General features: G+C 44.1%; 1 protein-coding gene across 1 annotated transcript; it reads right to left on the bottom strand.

Moving 5' to 3' along the window:
• Positions 1-334: 334 nt before the first annotated feature.
• On the bottom strand, positions 335-8,908 carry LOC147185593 (nuclear receptor subfamily 2 group E member 1-like). The gene is made up of 9 exons (XM_086104073.1): positions 8,370-8,908; positions 5,650-5,795; positions 5,124-5,211; positions 3,927-4,162; positions 2,544-2,690; positions 1,981-2,077; positions 1,748-1,897; positions 1,563-1,668; positions 335-1,214 (listed from the first exon to the last, which is right to left on the bottom strand). The coding sequence occupies exons 1-9, from the start codon at positions 8,425-8,427 to the stop codon at positions 1,052-1,054; spliced, it is 1,191 nt and encodes a 396-aa protein (XP_085960199.1). The 5' UTR covers positions 8,428-8,908; the 3' UTR covers positions 335-1,051.
• Between the last annotated feature and the right edge of the window lie 10,958 nt (positions 8,909-19,866).

Genomic DNA, 19,866 nt, shown 5'->3' with positions numbered 1-19,866 from the left:
CTGTCAGATGAAGTGCAACGGCCAAAAAAGAGAATTATTCTATAAATGAGAAGTTGAAAACACGACAGTAAACGGTAAACATTTTTGCTTTGCTTTGTTGTTGTTCATTTTAATTAATTTTATAAACACAAATTGTTTGACTTGGGGGGGGGGTTCCCCCTCAAACAGCGTTCTCATTTCTTAAATGTTTTTTTTCCCCTAATTTTATTTCGTTTTCAGTAACTGATGGCGTTGGTCTGCACACGTGTACACAATCGAAGGTGTTTGGGGTTTTTTTCCTGGTGGGGGGTTGAGCAATGTGGCAGCACACAATTTCTTTTTAAATTAAAAAACATTTATCAATTCAATGTCTTTTTATTCATCTGGTTTCACCTCTAAATAGTTATGTCCCAAATATTTACAACAAAGTCAAATCACCATATCATTCCACAAAACAGATCCCCAAGTGCTGAGTATTATTTTTTTGTCAATCCTTGTTAGTGTCTAACTTTTAAGTTGACCTAAACATTTTAATGTTGTGCTTGGATGCAGACACTGAAGTACACACACAGCATCTTTAGTTGCATGTCCATTGCGAACCCCCCTCCTTTCCCACAGTTGTCATTTCGTCTTCATTGTTGGATTTGTTTGATGTTGATGCTGGATGTGAAGGGAGAGGTGAGTGCACCTTTTTTTTTTCCTCCGATAGGATTGAACACAGCAATAAAATATTAAATTGGTCATCAAGCTCATTGGTCTCACAAGCACACTTGCAGATATTTTCACACACACACACACGTCTTTGTCAAGTCACTTGGCTTCTTTTGTCCACTCCGGTGAGTCTTTATGGGTCACTCTATTATGGCGGTTACACTAATCCTTTAACTAGAGCCCCCGTTGACAGCCAAGTTGATTTACTTGTTTTTTTAACGTGTGTTCTTTCATACAGATGTGCTTTGGCTAACTACGCCCTGCTGGCTGAGTCTTGATAGGCCACCCCCCCCGCCCCCACCTTCCCCCTCCATGTTCAAGTCTTTTCTTTTTCTCCAAGCAGGCGAGTTGACCGGCGAGGTCATATGTCACTGGATTTGTACATGTCAGAGAGGAGCCTGGTGATGGGCACGTTGCCGATGGTCTTTTTGAAGAACACCTCCTCGATGGTGGATGGGCCGACAGAGCGCAGGGACGGCAGGAGCAGAAGCAGCTTGCCGAAACGGCACGGTTGAGTCGGGTACCTGCAACACATCATTGCACAATTGATATTAGCGATATTTGGATCGAGCCGCCACTCATTCGTGTGAATTCGAGTGATCGCAGGAAGTAGGTCTGTTTCAAGCTCATTGTAGTTTTTGTTTGTAGATGACTGAATCTTAAAGCCTCTGCAATCCTGCTTTTTATGCCGACAATACAAATACTGTAGGGTCATTTTTAAAAATTATTCGCATATGTATATTGTGAGAAATAATTTTGTTGTGGAAAAAAATGGGGTGCCGTACATGAACACAAATTCTTAATGCCCAAAACAGCATCAAACTTTGACGTGTGTAACTCTGCGATTCCGCGACATTAGCTAATAGTCTTACCTAGTGTGAATGTAGCTGTTGAGCGTGAGCTGTGCCTCATCCTGTAGTGCGGCAATGGCACTGGCGTTGCGGAAATTTCTCAACTCTGCGCCCCCCTGCGTCGGAACTGTGACCACAAGAGCGGGACTGTTACAATACGAACCTAAAACGGAGCTCAGTTGCGAACTGCGCCCGGGTTCTCTCACCGGCTTTGAACGTCACGATACATTTCAAGCACGCGAACTCTGTAGCGTCCAGCCGAATCTGCCGAAACCTAGTGACCACCTCTTGAAGCGCTTGGATCTCGGACATGATCTTGTTCATCCGCTGGGATTCCGTATTTTCGCTGTTCATCCCTGCTGGCGACATGACATTACGACACGAGAAGGTGGCAAGGCATGCGAAGGCCTTATGCAACAACCGTATCTTCGTTACTGACCAGAAACGGCAAGTAGAGTCGTCGAGTCCACGGGGATAGCCCACTGCGCGATTCCCAAGACAAACAATTCCCTCCATGCGTCCTCCAACATAATCAACTGCAAAGATTACCCTTTGTAAGGCCACTGGGGTTACATATTGTACATGCACAAGTGGACACCTAGAAGTGATTATGGAAGGCAAGACGGGGAGAAAAAAAGGCTCCCGCCCTTCTGGGGAAGACTTCCAACATGATTTTGGAGACCTTTGTGGAGATGGTTTGCTTTGTCTGGTCAGGCAGTCGGTGTTAGCGCAGACGTTAACCCTTTGAGGGACAGCGGTTACTACAATGGGAATCTTATGTTATCATCTTGCAGTGTGCATGACAGGGTTAATTTGGATTTGTTGGTGCTGTGTCCAACTATACTTGTCCAAAAACATCACATTGCCCATTCCGTTGATTTATGTCCACCAGAAGCAATCGTGTTTGACCTCCCGTGGGCCTCCTCTAATCCCAACCCTGCCCCCCCCCTCCCCCCCTGACTCTTATTTGCCTTAATTCCCGTCACGAGCAATTAAACATACCTGGTCAGATAAGGGGAGCGTGGAGAAGGCGGGCACACTTTTGGCCCACTTGATGCTCATGAAGAGCAGGCGGGCTGCCGACTCGCACACGGACTCGGTGGCCACCTCGTATAGGTACATGGGGGTGGCGCTGACTTCGTGGGGGTACTGCAGCAGGGGAGAAACCCGGGATGTGGTCATCACCTCGGAAACAGTCAAGACTCATTGTACGCGCCAAAGGTCAAATTCCAAGCCATGGCACCTGCTTTTTAGCGATTAGTGTTGCTTGCGGTGGATTTGTGCCTCTTATGCGCTAAATCAGGACAAGAATTTCAACTTCTAACCCTGCTGGAAAAAAATAACACTCATCTAAATAATACTCACACAAATTTCGACTCAGCATCAAACTTTAAACAAGTTATGGCGTAAGTGTTCACATACTGAAAATTACATATGCAACCAATAAAACATGAGCAATATAAATCATCTGTAACTGTAGTTATATGTTAAGTACAATAGATGTCAACAATTATGGATCTGCAGGGTCACTATCTGGCAAGTTGCAGGGACCTCCTGCTGTTAAGGCGAAACCACAAGTGAGTTTGCTTTTTGTTTTTTTTAAATCAAGGCTTTATAAAATATGAATTGTCATCAATAAGCTGTTTATACACGTCATACTATTGTAATGTTGTTGAGAAAAAAAAGTTGAAATGTGAGCTCACCATTTAGCAAAAAGGTTCTCACCTTTTCTGCTCTTACCATGGGTTGCAGTTGAAGGGTTCGTAAAGTTTTGTCATAAAGCTCGTAGAAACAGATTTTTGGACACAAAAAGTGCAGCAACACACGTCGACAACAATACTCGGAGGCATCAAATTTTTTTTAATCCTCTGCGAAAAACAACAAATATTGCTCCAGAATAGAGTCAATTCCAGTCGTTGATTGAAACACTTTCGTTTGTCTGATTGACGATTAGACTGCATCCTGGTTGCCAAGTCCTGATGCACAAACTGTTTAATCGTTCGCATAATATATATGACAAACGTTTTTATCAAGACCGACGTTGTAGGGTCCTATTTTCCTTATCGTCGTCATTTTCTGTCTCTCCATCTCTCTTTCACCCACGCCAGATGCAGTGAGACAAGATTCTCTTCAAGGTCTTAGTCGAGTGTTCTTTGTTGGGATAATTAATCGCAGATTAAATCTCAACCGCAATATTGATGTTTAAAAAATAAATAACGCAATTTGATCATTTTTCTAAATCATTCAGCCCTCCTCAAAATACAGCAAGACAGTGGAATCGCTGCTACTTTCAGGAGTTATTGGACCATTTGAATAACGTTTTAAGCATATACAGTAGATGTAAAAAAAAAAAAAAAAAATGTTTTTTTTAAATGGGAAGGATACCTTTGGGGTGGGCTGTGCCAGGCCCACGATGGCCTGCCTCTCTGGTGTGCTGGCCACCGTACTCATATCCAAACTGTGCGGCTCCAGTTGTGTGACGGTGGTGAAGAAGGGGGGGCCTGGTAGAGAGGAGCCCGGGAAATGCGCCGTCGACCCGTTGACCTCTTTGTGACCTCGGAAGTATAAGGCCACTTGTTTTCGGATGGTGGACGTCCGGGGTCCCCGCTCGTGTTGGACAGCTTTAAATCGTATAGCAGAAGTCCAAACAATCAGCAAAATGTTAGACATTGGCGCAATTTTTTTCAAATTATAAAAATCCACATGATTTTCCATATATGTTCCCGACGTGCAAATATTTGAAGCCCATTTGTGTCCAACTTTACTTACATAAAAAAAATTTAAAAAAAAGATGAGTTAATAAAACTTGTGGCTATTGACTCTATTGTGGTCAATTGAAACTCACAAAAACAGTTTTGTTAATGAGGAAAAATAGCACCTTATTAGTTTCATGCTTCATAAAATAATTCAACAGCATTTAAATTACGAATGAGTTGATGCAGAGGGTATTTGTGTCATGCGGTCACAAACGAAAAAGAGTAATATTAGTCTTTTTTCCGCAGACGACAACCAATATATATGTTAAATTGTCTGTCTACATGTGTTGCTGCACCACCTCTGTTATAAAATGAAATCTCAATTGAAAGATGACACCGTGATGCGATTCATTCGCCCGTCCAAGCTGTTTCCTATTAACATTAAACTAGTGGACTAACGTTATGTACGTGGTTGATTTAACGTGGAATTCTACTTGGATCATGTTAAGTTTTACAGTAAATTCCAACTTTGATGGGCATTCAACAGCTTGAAGCCCCACATTTCAGCAAAAAGTCAAAGCAAAACGTAGGTGAACAACAGCTCGCAAGTCGGGCCCAGTGGCGTGCATAAACGGGGGCCGACAGGGCAGCAGCTACGCCCTCCTTATAAGAAAAAAATGTGCTGCGATTATGTATGAACTTCATTCTTTAAACCGTCTTCTAACCTGTGCATTGTGCAAACAAGATTGGGGGGGAAAAAAATCATAAAAGTACTGATGTAAAAATATTTGTTATATATATTTTTGGGGGGCGGTTAAAAATTACTAACTAGCATAATAAAATCTAAGAAGACCCCATGCTTAATAATTTAAAAATATATATTTACCGTCTTTATTCATGTTGACTTCCAGGCACTTTTTCAAGCGGCAAGCTCTGCATTGGTTCCTGTGAGTTTTGTCCACAGGACACCCACCCTACACGGGTACACACACACACACACACACACACACACACACACACACACACACACACACACACACACACACACACACACACACACACACAGAAAAGCGTGTTATCGGATAATAGCTGCAACGCTCCTATTCTTACTATTATCTTCCCAGGAGACCAATTTCCAGGTGCTATCATCATCACGCATTTATCAATGCAGCCTTATTGCAAGAGGGTGGGGGGGAGTAAGTAGTATCCCGCCCCCTACTCCTTGAATCCTCGCTTTCAACACATTAGATTGGATTACACCTGATAAATTACAACGCACCGGCGCGTTGAGCCATTGAAACCCTGCCAGCGTGATGCGTTCAAATACAGCTGGGAATCGGCCCTATTTCGGTGAAAATGTCTCGCAAAGGCGCGTAGAGTGGTGAAAAGGGGACATAAGTGGTGCTGCTAACCTGAGAGCCAGACTTGCATACGTAGGTTCTGTTTCGGCGAATGCTCCTCTTAAAGAAGCCCGAACAGCCGTCGCAGGCGTAGACCCCGTAGTGCTTGCCGGAGCTGCGGTCCCCGCACACTTTGCACGGAATGTCTAAAATGCGACCTGCAGTGGGAATTCGGTCAATAAAAAGTTATGTCGGAAACAGCGAAGTCAAGCAATGTTTTAAAACATTTTTTTAATATTGAAACTATGTATCGGACATGTAAACTTCATTACGCGTCCACAGATATTATTTTTCTCTCTTTTTTCGGACTTTGTGCTGTTTTTTTACCTATCATCTTCTGCTGTCTGAGACGTTCGTTCGTTTAACCATTACTTTCGTGCCTTTTTCAAATTTGTCACAATAAAAATCCTCATAGTCGTATCACTAGTTTTATTTAATGTATTACATTATATTCAACTCTCTTTTTAATGCAACAGTTCGTTATCATTTAAGTTACTCGTATCGAAATCTAAATGCCATTATAATTAATTTTTTGTTGCATGAATACATTTTTGCCATTAAGGAAAAACCCATCCACCAATCAATTTTTTACCCTTAGGGTTTCCTTAATGTTTAAATCAAATCATTATGCATAATTAAGAAAACCCCATTCTATTTTCATGCATGTGTATTTATGTAATCTGTTTCTCTTACATGATAATGTATTTTTATACATTATGTGATATGTCTAGTCAATCGTATCTTGTTTTTCGTTTAACTTTCATCATTTTAGTCACCTTTTCCATGCTTAAAGTTACTTCCTGCATTAGTTTCATTGTAATTGTGAGTAAAAAGTTGGACTTTGCATTGATGGATGGATGGATGCAGTGCAAAAACAGTATAACGTCTGTCTGTCGAGCACTACTTACTAAATGTTCAGCTAAATTCTTACTTATCATTATAATGTACTCTATTGCGTTATAATGTGCTCCAACTTTGGGGGTGGGTGGAAATCAACATTTGAGTCAAGTTTTAGCTTACTCAAATATCATTTAATTTTTCCTCTTCCAATGTTTGATCCTAATCCGCATATTCGTCAAATTTATATAATGGACTTTTTTTTTCTTTTTGCATTTTTTACGCCTTTGGGTGCGTGTGTGGGAGGGGGGGTTACAAATTAATTTTCTCTCCCTGTCTTTCCCCCCCCCCCCCTCTCTCTCTATCCCTTTCTCTCCTCTCAGTGGACAGTGGCCCTTCGACCATGGGAATTCCGCCCCCCCTCCTCCAAAAATAAAGGTGTGCACACGATATAACCGGACCCTGTAAAACCATTCGGGGGGCGGGGGTGTCACAATGGCGACATTAGCGGGGGAGAAAGTGTTAACTTAATGATTTGGTCCCATTGAAGCCGGTCTGACTGGCCGCATCTCGACAAGCTGCCAACTCGGCCTCATAATGGGACTCGACAGCTGCTTTATCCGGCAGGTTTTTTTGGCCTCTGGATTAGGCAGTGACACCGCGCCACCGCAATCAACTCGTTTCGCCAAACTCCAATCAAGTGTAGGCAAACGGACTCCTGCGTTTGATAGGGAATTGGGTGGGGGAAGTGAAGATTTTTTTTTGGGGGGGGGGGGGTGGTATTCAAATCTACAGGGGGAAAAAACAGCGTGTGTAGGGGTGGGGTGGATGGTGGGGGCGCCTCTGTCATGCATGTGACTGACGTTTAGCCACCTGCTCGCTGATTCACCAGTGACCCCTCCAAAAAGGTAGCATGGGAATAAGGAGCTGCAAAATAATCATAATCATAAATACAAGTACGCCTGATGCTCATCAATATTAGAAACCCTTAGTTTGTTATTATTATTTAGTGATTTTATTTTTTGGGGGTTCTTAACCTGTTCGTGACCGACTTGAATGGATGAAAAGTGACGTAAACACCCGTCAACTTTCGGAAAGGGGAAATGAACACTAATCAAATAAAAACGGCACGAGCCAAGTTGATTCTCCTAATTTTGATGTTTTAATTTTTTTAAGACCCATCACGAATTATTGTGTACACGTCCGGGACGGAATACTGTAGTGTTAAATGAATTCGACACTGGGGTGTGACGTAATTGCAACAAGAGACGAAATCGAATTTTACGCACGATGTGTTATTCTAAATTGTACATTTACTTTATATTTTAAAATGTTGGGGATAAGGAGTTTTTTAGATTGCGGGGTGATTGTACATTAATAATACGTATTTGGTTGAGGTAAGTGGATTCAAATGTAATTTTCAACTAGTTTACAGCGATTTAATTCGGATTAATTACAAGGCCGATGAGAGAGGAATTTAATTTAGTCTGTTTTTATGCATTTGATGGAGTTACATTTTTTGGGTGTGTATGCAAAATAAGTCCCGACATTATGACCAAAATACATACCAAAAAAAATAAATAAAAAAAACCCACGACAGTTTGAAAGTGATGAAATCAAGAGAAGACTAGAAAGAAAACACCTTTCATTGTTTAACTTGTTCTTAGAGACAATGTAGAGAAAATTGGCACATTGCATTTTAATGAAAAAAAATGTAATTCAATACATAAAACAGCGTTATGACGCATTCCCGCCCCAAAAACGCTTTTTATTGCGCAGCAAACGAATCTAAATGGATGATGGAGTGTAACTTTCAAGTACATTTTTCCCCATTTTTACATGCTTAATTTCCAGCTTTTTTTTTTTTTTATGTCTAATGGAAAAGCGCCACTTACTTGACTTGACACTGAGAATATCCAAACAGCCACTTGTTGAGCCGGCAGGTTTACTCATCGTAGATGCTCAAATGATGAAAAGTTCAGGCTGGAAAACGTCCCTTCAATATATACATATATATATATATGTAATAGAAATACTTGACTTTATCTTGCTCTTGTTTCTTTCAGTCACCCCCGCCAAACTTCCACAATGAATCCGCGCTCAGCACGCACGGCAGCGCATGGTCCCGATTCCGAGTCCGGTCGACCGGCGAACCGGACCGATTTGCAGCCCTTCCGCAGCCCGGCAAAGGTGACCCGTCGGCGGCTGCGGTGGGTGCGCAACAGGCGTCAAGTTTGGAGGCCGGCTACAGGCAAAAAAACCCCCAAAACAAAACAAAAAAAACCCCGAAATGCTTTTGTTGTTGTTGTTTTGAGGGGGCAGTTGGACCGGCCGGCACCGAATTGAGGATTGGTGAGTGTTGAGTCTTTGGCGGTAGGTGTGACTTTGTGCTGCGACTTGGCCCGAATATATCAAGCCTGCTAATATTTCGCACAAGTGTCAAGGGGGGAGGCTGGAGGGTGGAGGGTGGAGATCTCCACTTCCTTCATCCACTTGGCTTTCCACGCCAAACTCCACCATGACATCACTCTCTCTCTTCTCTCTCTCTCTCTCTCTCTCTCTCTCGCTCTTCCCCCTCTCCCTCAATCCCTCCCTCCCATTCATTGATCCCAAGGCACTGCCCACAAGCCACTCCAGTATTTTTCCCCCTTTTTTGCAACTTAGTAAACGCCACAAAAAAAATCTTCAGAACCACCATCTTTCACTTTTTAAAAGACCTGAGGGAACATGCAACTGTCATCTCTATTACAATACATCTTACGTGTGCTAAGGGGGGTGGGGGGTCGGGAAAACGGTGACGTTTAGCACAAAATTTGCAGAAATTGGCTTCAACGGAGGACCATTTTGCATAAAAATAGACATGGCATCATGCAGATGTTTTAAGACATTTCTCTTCCTATTGGATTATTAAATGGCGTATTTTCAATTCATTTGTAATTCAGAAAACGCTACACTATAAAAGGTGCAAAAAAAGCTCATGGTTAAACTTTAAGAAATGAAAGGCATATGTAGACAAGACTATGCTGAAGAATTTTCTTGTTACACCATAACTTGAATGAGCTTAAACTTTCAGGCGACAAACTTTGCTGACATTTTAAGTCGGGCAGTTGAACTCATTGTTTTTTAAGTTTTGCTGTTGTGAAGATTGCCTTTCCTGCTTGCATTTCACACCAAAAAAGTGCAGAAGGATGTCCCTATGGCACCTCAACTTCAACGTTTGCTCGTTTTGTTCAGGTAACTAACATTGTTGCTATAATGTCAGTCTTTTTTTCCCCCCAAAAGGTTTTTCCAACCTAAATTACGGTAAGGCCAAAATTATTATTTTTTTTAACACTGCATGTTATTTTTTTCATTTCAGTCCTTCACAAAAATCACAAATGTACATGATTTCCAATGCACCAACGAAATCATGTGTTTTCCTCATTGCTTGTTCCAGTCCATTGAAAAGCAGCTTTTCTAGAAAAAAAAATGTCCACAATACATATATTTTTAAAACACAATATTTTTCAACGCAACCATGACATTCTTCTGTTTCTTGAAATTATACTTTATTCATGCGACGTGCACTTCTTGACTTTTTTTTTTAGCTTGCTACTGCATGCATTTAAAGATGAAACGTCATTGTCCCCCCCCCCCCCCCCCCAGTTTTACATCGCTTTGCACAGTTGCAAGAAAGTCATTTCTCTTCCTGCAGGACCCCCCCCCCCCCCCCCCACCACCACCACCGCCACCACCCCCCACGCACGCTCCCCTCCCATCCAAGCCACTGTGGACACCGGGGTCCTCTCCTTTTTTTTTCCTGACACCCTGACCTTGACAGCTTGCTGCGCTTTCCCCGGGTAACTCCAAATCCATATTCCGTTTTTAATTGTCCTTCTTCCCACGGTGCGCCCGGGGCCATATGGCCGCACAAAGTGTCGATTTAAGCGGCCATTGGGCGAGGCGGGGAGGCGTGTTTAATTGCAATTAACCATTGTGTCTTTTGGTGTCTCCCAACCTGCAGCTTTGACGCGCGGATGAATTCAACTCTCAACTCGGAATTCACGTGCCTTTGATTTTTTGGAGGCCTCGGCGGTGACAAAGCGGGCCACGACATCAGGTACACCTGCGCTGACTAATGAGAGCGATCAGTTCAAAAGATTAAAAAAAAAAGTTAGACTCAGTCCAAAGCATGAAACACGGCCAATGATGTGTGACGCAATGCGGCTTATGAGCCAGTTTCAATTTGTCCAGTGAGAAATCAAAACGTCAGATTTGTAGTACCTGTTGGAATCTTTCCTATAAACTGACCAATATTTAAGTTTAAAACAGTATTTTATTTTGGGACCATTTCTTTGGAAAATTAACCCTTTTGGGATCCCTAATTGGACGCCTGACTGCAAGCAGCATAAAAAAATAAATAACGGTGCCTAGGAATAGAGAACTCGTCCACCTATTTTTTTTAAACAGTTCAAAATTTTTAGGTGAATTCGCCAGCCTTCCCAAATATTGAAAATTTTAAAAACAAAATGTTGCCAATTAAAAGGCCATGACGCTTGATTGTTATTCATCGAGCCAATTAGCAGCACACGATATTAACAGTGATGATATGAGATTTTTTTTAAATGGTCGTTTATTTATTTACAATATATTTAATATTACAATGATGACGTGCCGATGTATATGTGAGGTGGCCAGTGTTCCGGTGGGTTGACTTTCGACTGCGCGCTTTGACCCGTTTGGAAGTGCGCGATGATGCGCGGACGTGCCCCGCGTGCGCGCGTGTGCGTGGGTGGCTGCCGGCCGGCGGCTGAATGGCAAATGTTTGACATAATCTCCTTAACGCGTCCTAATCCTCGTCATTCACTGATAGCCTTTACACAAATATAACCAACATCGCGGTTGCCCGGGTAGCCTTCTTTCACTTTGTCTCGCTCGCTCTTCCACGAGTGACAATCTTCTCCTCGGACACTCAATGAAATGTTGCCAGCAACAAAAGACGCAGTCGATGGTGTATCTTTGTTTTTTGTTGTTGTTTTTTTTGTATATCGGGGGAGATCTTGTACTTGATGCAGATGTTTGCCATCCTTCAAGATGGACAAACATGGAGGGGGGGGGGGGGGGTGGGGGTGACTGCAGGACAATGCAAAACCTGATTTTTAAACCTCCCACTTGCAGGAATGAATGTGGATGAGATTATGAGCGTTTTTTTTCTTCTACCCCCCACCCCCAATGAAAATACCGTAGACAGTGATTTCGTATGACATGCACAGGTCCCTATTAGCAACCAGGCGCAAAGAAATTGGTTTAGCAAGAAGTCACTAAGCACCAGGGAGCTAATCATGGAGAGATTTCAAGCCTGGTAAAAGCCATAGTGGAGCTTGGGCCGACTTTAAAAGTGACCCGAAGAGATCAATACTGTTGCCTTAAATCACATTAATTCCTTATTCGGGTGGATTCAGATGCACCCCCATCCCCTGGCTGCACTGTAGCCTAAGTCGGGCTCACAGTGCAGAGGTGCAGGGTTCGATTCCTTCCAAATGGAATTTGCATGTTTTCCCCGCGTCTGCGTGGGTTTTCCCTGGATACTCCGGGTTTCCTCCCATGTTCCAAAAACATGCACGGCAGGCTGATTGAACACTCGAATTGTTCGATCGAACCCAGGTTCAGAACCGCTGCTCTAAATTGTCCTTAGTGGTGAGTGTGAGCACGGATGGTTTATGTCTATGTTTGCCCTGCGATTGGCTGGCAACCAATTGAAGGTATACCCTGCCTGTTGTCAGAAGATGGCTGGGATAGGCTCCAGCATGAACCCAGAACTCTCAACTGTGAGTAAGACCCACTGCACCCCATCCGGCCACCTGCAACATCAAAGCGAGAGACACGGTTCAGCACCACGGCTAGTTCTATGCCAGGGCTGAAGGCTACCTGTCCGCAAGCTTGTTGGGGGCGAATGAAGCTTTAGAGACCGTGTTATGTGAATTCAGACATTTTTATTTCCTCGTTATACACGTTTGAGAAGGAGGACTATGTAGTACTCAGTGATGGAGATACAAAAAAAAAATTGTATTCACTGAAAATGTTTCCTGATTTCTAACCCGAAATCAGGGCCCCAGGCCTTTGCGCCAATACTCAGACCTGGTTCCGATCTAATTTCAGCAGGACCTGAGCTTTAAACCCAAAACCTCAAAAATGTGGCCACCCTCAAAAGTCAAACCCACAAACATCTTCCCTCATCGAAGCCTTTCGGTCTCCTCTGCCGTCTGACATACCGTGTAGTTAGTTTGTGGGCATAAGACAAATCCGCACACAAATTACTCTCCTTAGACCAGAGAGTCCGAGGGTCCGCAAAGCCAAAGCCAGGAAAGCAGTTTGGACGCTCTGACAAATCTATTTGGGGCAAATTGTCAGTGAGAAACTTCCGCTCGAACTGCCGTGGACAAAACTGGCTGTTGGGGAGAGCAAATCCCGCTGCACGAGGGTGGGGGACAATGGGGGGCGAATGTGTTGATGTACGGCCGGTGGCTGGGGAGGGACAATGGACGGATTAGTCAGTCCCCTGGCTGACTGATTTGAGATGGCTCCTCTCAGCCTCTCACCGTGGGGAGTCCCATTGTCCCGCTTCTGATTCCCACTTCTCACAAACTCCAAACAAAAGTCAATCTCTTTCTCAAGGGGTGCTGGTGGTGGTGTGAGGGGGGGGGGGGGGGGGGGCTGAGTATCGACCTGTGTTCCAGCAGGGGAAAGTGACTCAAAAACGTGCCGTCCGCGCCGGCCGCTTTTTTTTCCTCGTCTTCATACGCGGCCTTGCAGCAGGCCGGCGGGGGCGAGATTGCCGCTCGCTCGCCCATCCCTGGCTCAATGGCGGCAGGGGGCACCTGTTGGAGGCTTAAAGGGAGGCTGCTCTGCGCCCAGGGGTCATTAATATTAAAATATACAGAGATGCCATCACTGGCTGCTCTGAAATCGGTCTGATGTCGCCCCTGGGTTCCCCTCTCGGGATGGACCTCTGCTTTCAGTAGATAGTGAAGAGCCGTCTTTTCTTTTTTTTCTTTCCCCTCAACCCGTCTACCCTTTTCTGAGTGAAAAGACTCATTAACAAATTATGACAGCTGAGTAGAGGGGCTTAGTGTGTTGACACTGCAAAGACAAACACGTGAGAGCCAAGACGGCGGCTTTGACTCAGAAACAGGTGCAGTCAGTTGCTCGTCTCGTGATCAAGATGAGAGCTAATTTTGATTTGAAATCCAAAGCAAAAGGTGTATAAAATTTTTTTTAAAAATCAGCCTTTGCAGTCATACAGTAGTACTGTAACACTCGCTCCAAAAATAACTCATTTATGGCACAAAACGGGATGAACCGCCCCTTGGGTCAACTTGCCCAACTTTTTGGGATATTCGTTGATTCCAAAAACGATGAAATTTAGAACCCACAAAACAATCCCAACTTTTGGGGTTATTCAATGAACTGAAAAAGTAAATTTATTTATTGCGTTATAAATCAAAATATTTTCTAAATAATTAAATTATTGGGTAATTCATTTCATTAAATGATGAAAACTAATATGAACGACCTGGCTCATCTGTTGAGGTTTTGCCACCCCTGATGATAATCGATTTTTCAATTATTTGTTTGCACATGAATGCATCACTAAACGTGTATGCAGAATCATGTGAGGGGGAAAAAAAGTGATGATTGACTTTACAAACCATAATTTGGTTTTGTGACATCACGTTGCTAATGGGGAACATTCAAAGGCAACGAGCTGTCAGCGGGAATCACCCAAATTACTTGGAATGGCTCCTAGCAACTCTAAACCAGGACTCGTTCATCTGCTCTGTTTAGCCATCCGTCTCGCTTTCTGACCCACTTTACCTGACGTTTGCCTACTGCCAAGTCAGGTTCAAGGGTCACGCTCTCCTGGCCAGACTACATTAGTTTGCTAGAGTCAGGGGAAGATTAAAAAAAAAACAAAAACGAAAATGAAAAGCATCGAGATCCTTACAAGAAATTAGGGCAAAGTGCCACTTGTTATCTCAATTCTTTTCCAATTCTACAAACCCTTAATTCCCTCAAAATTGGAGATGCTCACAAGTCCACAGTGCCCAGATGCTGTCCTTTGGCCCTGTGGCGCCCCCCCCCCCTCCCCTCCCCGGGCTCCCTTCTGAACCAACAGCTATCATTCATAACCTGGGAGAGGAAAAGAGGTGGGGACAAGGACCAAGGGGTGGCGGCGGGGTTAGGGGAGAGCAACACGGCAGCTTATTTAGAAGACTTCCTTTATTGGAACATGTGCAAGCAGTTCACGCACAAAGGACTTAAATAGGATATTTTCTGTCCCCTATAGTTGCTTTCCCCTTTTAAGTGCCGAGGCAAGAAAAAAGTAAGTTTACAACTGCCTCCTCAATGGGAGCTCTTCACTCGCAGGTTGCGGGGACCTGAGTGACCTGGGAAAGTTAATTAGGAGGTGAACAAAGAGCGAGCTGCAGCAGAATGCCTCGCCTCTCCTCCAGCCAAAGATGTCATCCATTAATTAGGAAAATCTTTAAGGTGGCCTCATTGAATTTACAGAAAGCCCCGTGGTTGGCGGGCAACAGTTTTTTGATCAGGCCCGAACTCAAACAATGCCTTTCTGGGGGTTCAGAAAGAAGAAGAAGAAGGGAGCAGGAGGAGGTGGTGAAGAAGAGAGGGGAAACGTATGGGGCCGGCGTACAGTTTAATGGTGGGCCGATTGTGACAGCTTAGATTCACATGGGTGTGGGGGAGTGGGATAGTTTGGGGATGATGTCATGCAAAGGCAACCTGGGGGCTTCGCTAGTAGGAAGGAGGGAGAGAGGAGACCACTCAAAGTTAACATCACTGCCTGCATCTGGGCTAGATCCACCCCCAACACACACAGGCTTTTTCCTGACCACCTCAAATCATGGCCAACGCTAATGGTAACGCACCAAATAACCGTTTACTCCTCATGCAACCTGGCAACTTCAAGCTAAAGATCACGCACCTGATGCCTTTTATTACAGGATATGATTATTATGGTTAATTAAAATAGTCAACTCAGACCAAATGGCTATGACCATTGGAGTTCCCCACGGGTCACTCCTGGCACCCATATGATTCAATCGGTGTATTATTCCACTTGGCCAGCTAATAAGTGTCCTACAGCAGTGACGCCGATGACGCTCTGATCTCTGTGTCACTCATAGCAGGTGAACACGGGCCTGTAGATTCACTTCTAGTGTGTGGATGCTAGACGATTTTCTCCAGCTGAACTCGGACAAAACTGAAATCATTTTCTGTGGCTGTTGTTGCCTATTGAGATTCTCTCTCTAAAACCGTGCGTGTGTGTGAATTATTATGGCTGTTGAAACTGTAAAATGTTATGCCAGTTTGAAGGGCGCCCAAATGATGCCTGTTTGAGCTGCTAGTATGTGCAGGCATGCCGTCATGTCGGTCCCTCCCCTGGGACGTGACCCCCCCCCCCCCCCCCCCCCATCCATCTCCTCCTGGGGGACTAATTTGAGGGGTGGGTTGGCGTGTTTTCTAGCCTGCCAGAAACAATCACCCCCGAGGCCCATTATCTTTACAGCACGTCTTGCTTTCATTGCTGTGTCAACGACAGTTGAAGACGGCAAAGGGGGTCCTACCAGACCAGAAGTAAAAAAGGGGCCATTTCTTCATTTTTTTTCCCATTGCTTTTGGTAAAGAAGGGGTTACTTGTTTGACCGCAGGCTGCATCATAGTGATGGTTGCCTTGTTCTAATTGGAAAAGCACACCAACGTACAGTATAATCACTAGATGTGAATGAGTGCGCTGAAAATCCTGATTCAAATATATTTATATTTTTAATGTCTAGTTTTGAACAGAAGTCAAGGAAAAATTGTGCCATGCTTTTATTTGTCACATAAACAGACAAGGGAAGGCCAGATCTGGGTTTCGGATCTTGAGGCTCTGATTTAAAGACCACTTTGGGGATTTGAATTTACTGAACACACACTAACTCATCCAACAATATATTATTATTGCTGGAGAGATTTTGTGTATTTTTTGTAATGTATTTATTATACCACAGTTTGATAAATTACACGAAAGCCACAAACTGTCCTCTGGCATGACTTTGGACACCACGTGTGACATTAAAGTGAATAACTTTATTGAAAGATCTGTCAACCTTCACCCTCTCATGGGCTCCATTCCGGCCCTCCCGTCCTCCCTTGTTCTGTTTAGGCACTGGTAGTTGTCGCTGGGGGTTTATGTTCAGTTCAGTGGAGCTGAAAGAAGTCACTTTCGCGTCTTGTTATGGAACAAGACGTCCGGGCTTCTCGGGAGCCACGAGAGGTGTTCTGGGGTTGAGTGGGGGACTGCGAGTGGGGGACTGTCCCCTACGGGGCGACTAGCAGTGAAGAAGTCAAGGCAGCTTTTGTGTGTCTGCGGTCAGCTGCGTGTTTGGTGATTATCCCACTGCCCGCCGCCTCCCCTTCTCGCTATACGAGCACCGGGGCGACTCTTGTTAGAGAGGACTGACCCCAAGTGACCCACGGAAGAGTGCATAGCACCTGGTCAACTGTCTGACTGAACTGAATCATGTTGCAGTGATGACGGCGCGCAGACGTTTTCATATCTGCATCGCAAGCGATGCTAGTATATGCTGATATTAGTATGTTGGTACTGCGGCAAAAAGTTGTCGTCTTTTTAGAGAACTGTCAAAGTTGTTTTACTTGTCTGAAGAAATGTCATGAAGTCGTGAAGAAAAGAAAAATTGTCGCGCACTGAGTTGTCTTACGAGTGGGGACAAAGAGCATACTAGTACTGTACATGGACCTTAAGATGGATATCAGTAATACCCAACAAATGCTCAAATATAACCTTCCCTGTGTCCGTTCATTTGAGGGACGCAAAGCGAAGAGCATCCCTTGTGTCCAGCCCGACTCTACTTCATTTCAACTGGAGTGAGCTTTTGAAAGAACAGAATAGGCCCGCCTTGATCTGCGTCAATTGTCATCCCGGGGCCCGGGGCCACTTCGGCAGCCAGTTATAGCAGGGACGAAGTCAGGGCTTAATCCCTAGCAAAGAGGAGACTCACGGGAGAGGAGCAGAGCAACAATAACCAAGTCAAGCGTATAAAATGAAAGCGAAATCTCTATTATCACTCCCCGCGATTCCCAGCAAAGTGGTGAAAATCAGGGTTCGTTTGCAATTCGAGTCAGACGCCGAGGGAAGAATATGGGGGTCCCCGCGGGTTGGGAGACTCACACGACGAAAAAGGGCGATATCGGGGAGAAAGGGCGAAGAAGAAAGCCCCTCTCCCATCGCGACATAACCATTAAATGCAGTCTGACTTTATGTTGTATAGAGAAGGGGGCGCAAGAAAGGAGGCACAGTTCTCTGATGAAAGAATGAGGTTTTGGGCGGATTAGGGACGGCCCGAGGGATGAAGAATAACTTCTGCATAACTTTACAGCTGCTTTTCTCTCCATCCCGCCAAAGAGCCAAGTTTAAGGCCACTGGGAGTTAACCTGTGCCGAGGGGGGGCGGAATTCAAAGGCCAAAGCGTTCACATCATTAAAAAAAAAGAGAAGAAAAATAGGGAAAAAAAATCGACATTGGAAATATAGTAATCAAGTTAAATTTGTGGAGTACAATACACAATACAATACAATACATGCTGATTTATATAGCGCTTTCACAACAGCGACAGCTGTAACAAAGCGCTTCACAAAACAGTTAACATAAAGTAAAATAATAAACATAACATAAAACACGGACAGTCGTGCAGTCCTAACCACTTTTCCGTCACACGCTTTGTTGTTTGAAGCAGTTTGAGATGAAAGAGGAGAGAATCAAAGTGTCCTTTAACCAGTGGATCAGAGACATCTTGCTCAATATGTGCACACGTCGGCTACAAGCTAAGTTTCAAAGTCAACAAGAAGCTGTAGCATCCATTTACGAAAAAAGAGATTGGTTCACTTCTCCTGTCCCATGGAAATCCATTTCAATTCCAAGCGGCGACTCTCAGTTCCAAATACGCATCGGCGCTCTGCGCCAACGCTCCTCTCTCCTCATCCTCAACTTCAGCAGCCATCCATCCAGCCGCACCAACGCCGACTGTCCAACAGCGCCGACATAGCCACTGAACAAAACGGGGTTGTGAAAAATGCTGCCCATTACAGGCGCAAAAAACACAAGCGCCCCAGGTCTGTCCAGCACCGACAGTCAATGGCGCCGACATTCCTCCCAATCAACATCTGTGCTGGTACAGGCGTGCTGCCGAGAAGGCGCCACCACCAAGCACAGATACTTCTCCTTTGACGAATGTCGTGGCCAAAAAGCGCTGAAAACAGTCCATATCAGGTCCACACGATGAAACAACAAACATGTGACAAAACAAAAAGACAAAAATACCAAAAAAGAACAAAAAAGCAAGGCTCTTGAAGAGCACTTGCCAAAGGCTGCCTACTCGGGCGCCATCTTGGAGAAAAAAAAAAAAAAAAAAAAAAAAAAAAAAAAAAAAAAAAAAAAAGCACCTTGTTTCAATGTGGAGAGACACCTGAACAAAAGAAAAAGAATAACAATGTGAAAGTAAAACAACCATATACCTTTCGTACGCTAGCTTAAGGCTAATGCTAACACGGCAATGATTCGCTTCTATGTGGCTGCGTTAATCGGCTTTGAGCAATTGGTATTTGAGCACAAAAAGGTGGAGTAACACAATGTCATACACAGTATTCTTTATCCTCTGCGAATAAGGACTGTAAAATGGGCAAAGAACAGAGCCGATGTGGGACAGGAAAAAAAAAAAAACCTAATCCGAAGCAGTAATATTTGTTTTGTACTCAGTACAGCGCATGACGAAATCTTGCAAAGAGCAGACTCAACAATGAACTTTTTTCACTGCGTTTTTCACTGCGTGCCATTTTTATAGATTGTGTCGCGGCGGCCCTGCCTGTCCGACCTTCTCCAAGTGCATATCCCCACTCGCTCCCTCAGATCCCCGTCCTCCCTCCGCCTGTCAGTGCCCCCTGCCCGCCTGAGCACCATGGGAGCCAGAGCCTTCAGTCGCGCTGCTCCAAAGCTTTGGAACAACCTACCTCCGGACCTCCAAAACTGCACACCTCTTTCCACTTTCAAGTCCCGTCTAAAAACACACCTGTTCAGGATTACCTACAACACATAGCTCTTCCATTTCCTATGTTTTTATGATTTTATGTCCTGTTTTTATATAATATCTCGCTTACCAATTTTTACATTGTATTTTCTTATTGTCTGTACAATGTCCTTGGGTGGCATGAAAGGCGCTTTTAAATAAAATGATTATTATTATTGGTATTATTTTTGTAGAGTTTGTTTGGATGAGGTTTTACGCAGAAGAATGTAATACAGTGCTTAACTTTTGTGTGGTTTCCTCCTAAATT

Source organism: Hippocampus guttulatus, chromosome 23, assembly GCF_054856545.1.
Source record: "Hippocampus guttulatus isolate MCC_2025c chromosome 23, RoL_Hgut_1.0, whole genome shotgun sequence".
NCBI classification, from domain to species: Eukaryota; Metazoa; Chordata; class Actinopteri; order Syngnathiformes; family Syngnathidae; genus Hippocampus; species Hippocampus guttulatus.
This window is presented reverse-complemented; position numbering and strand designations above follow the sequence as displayed.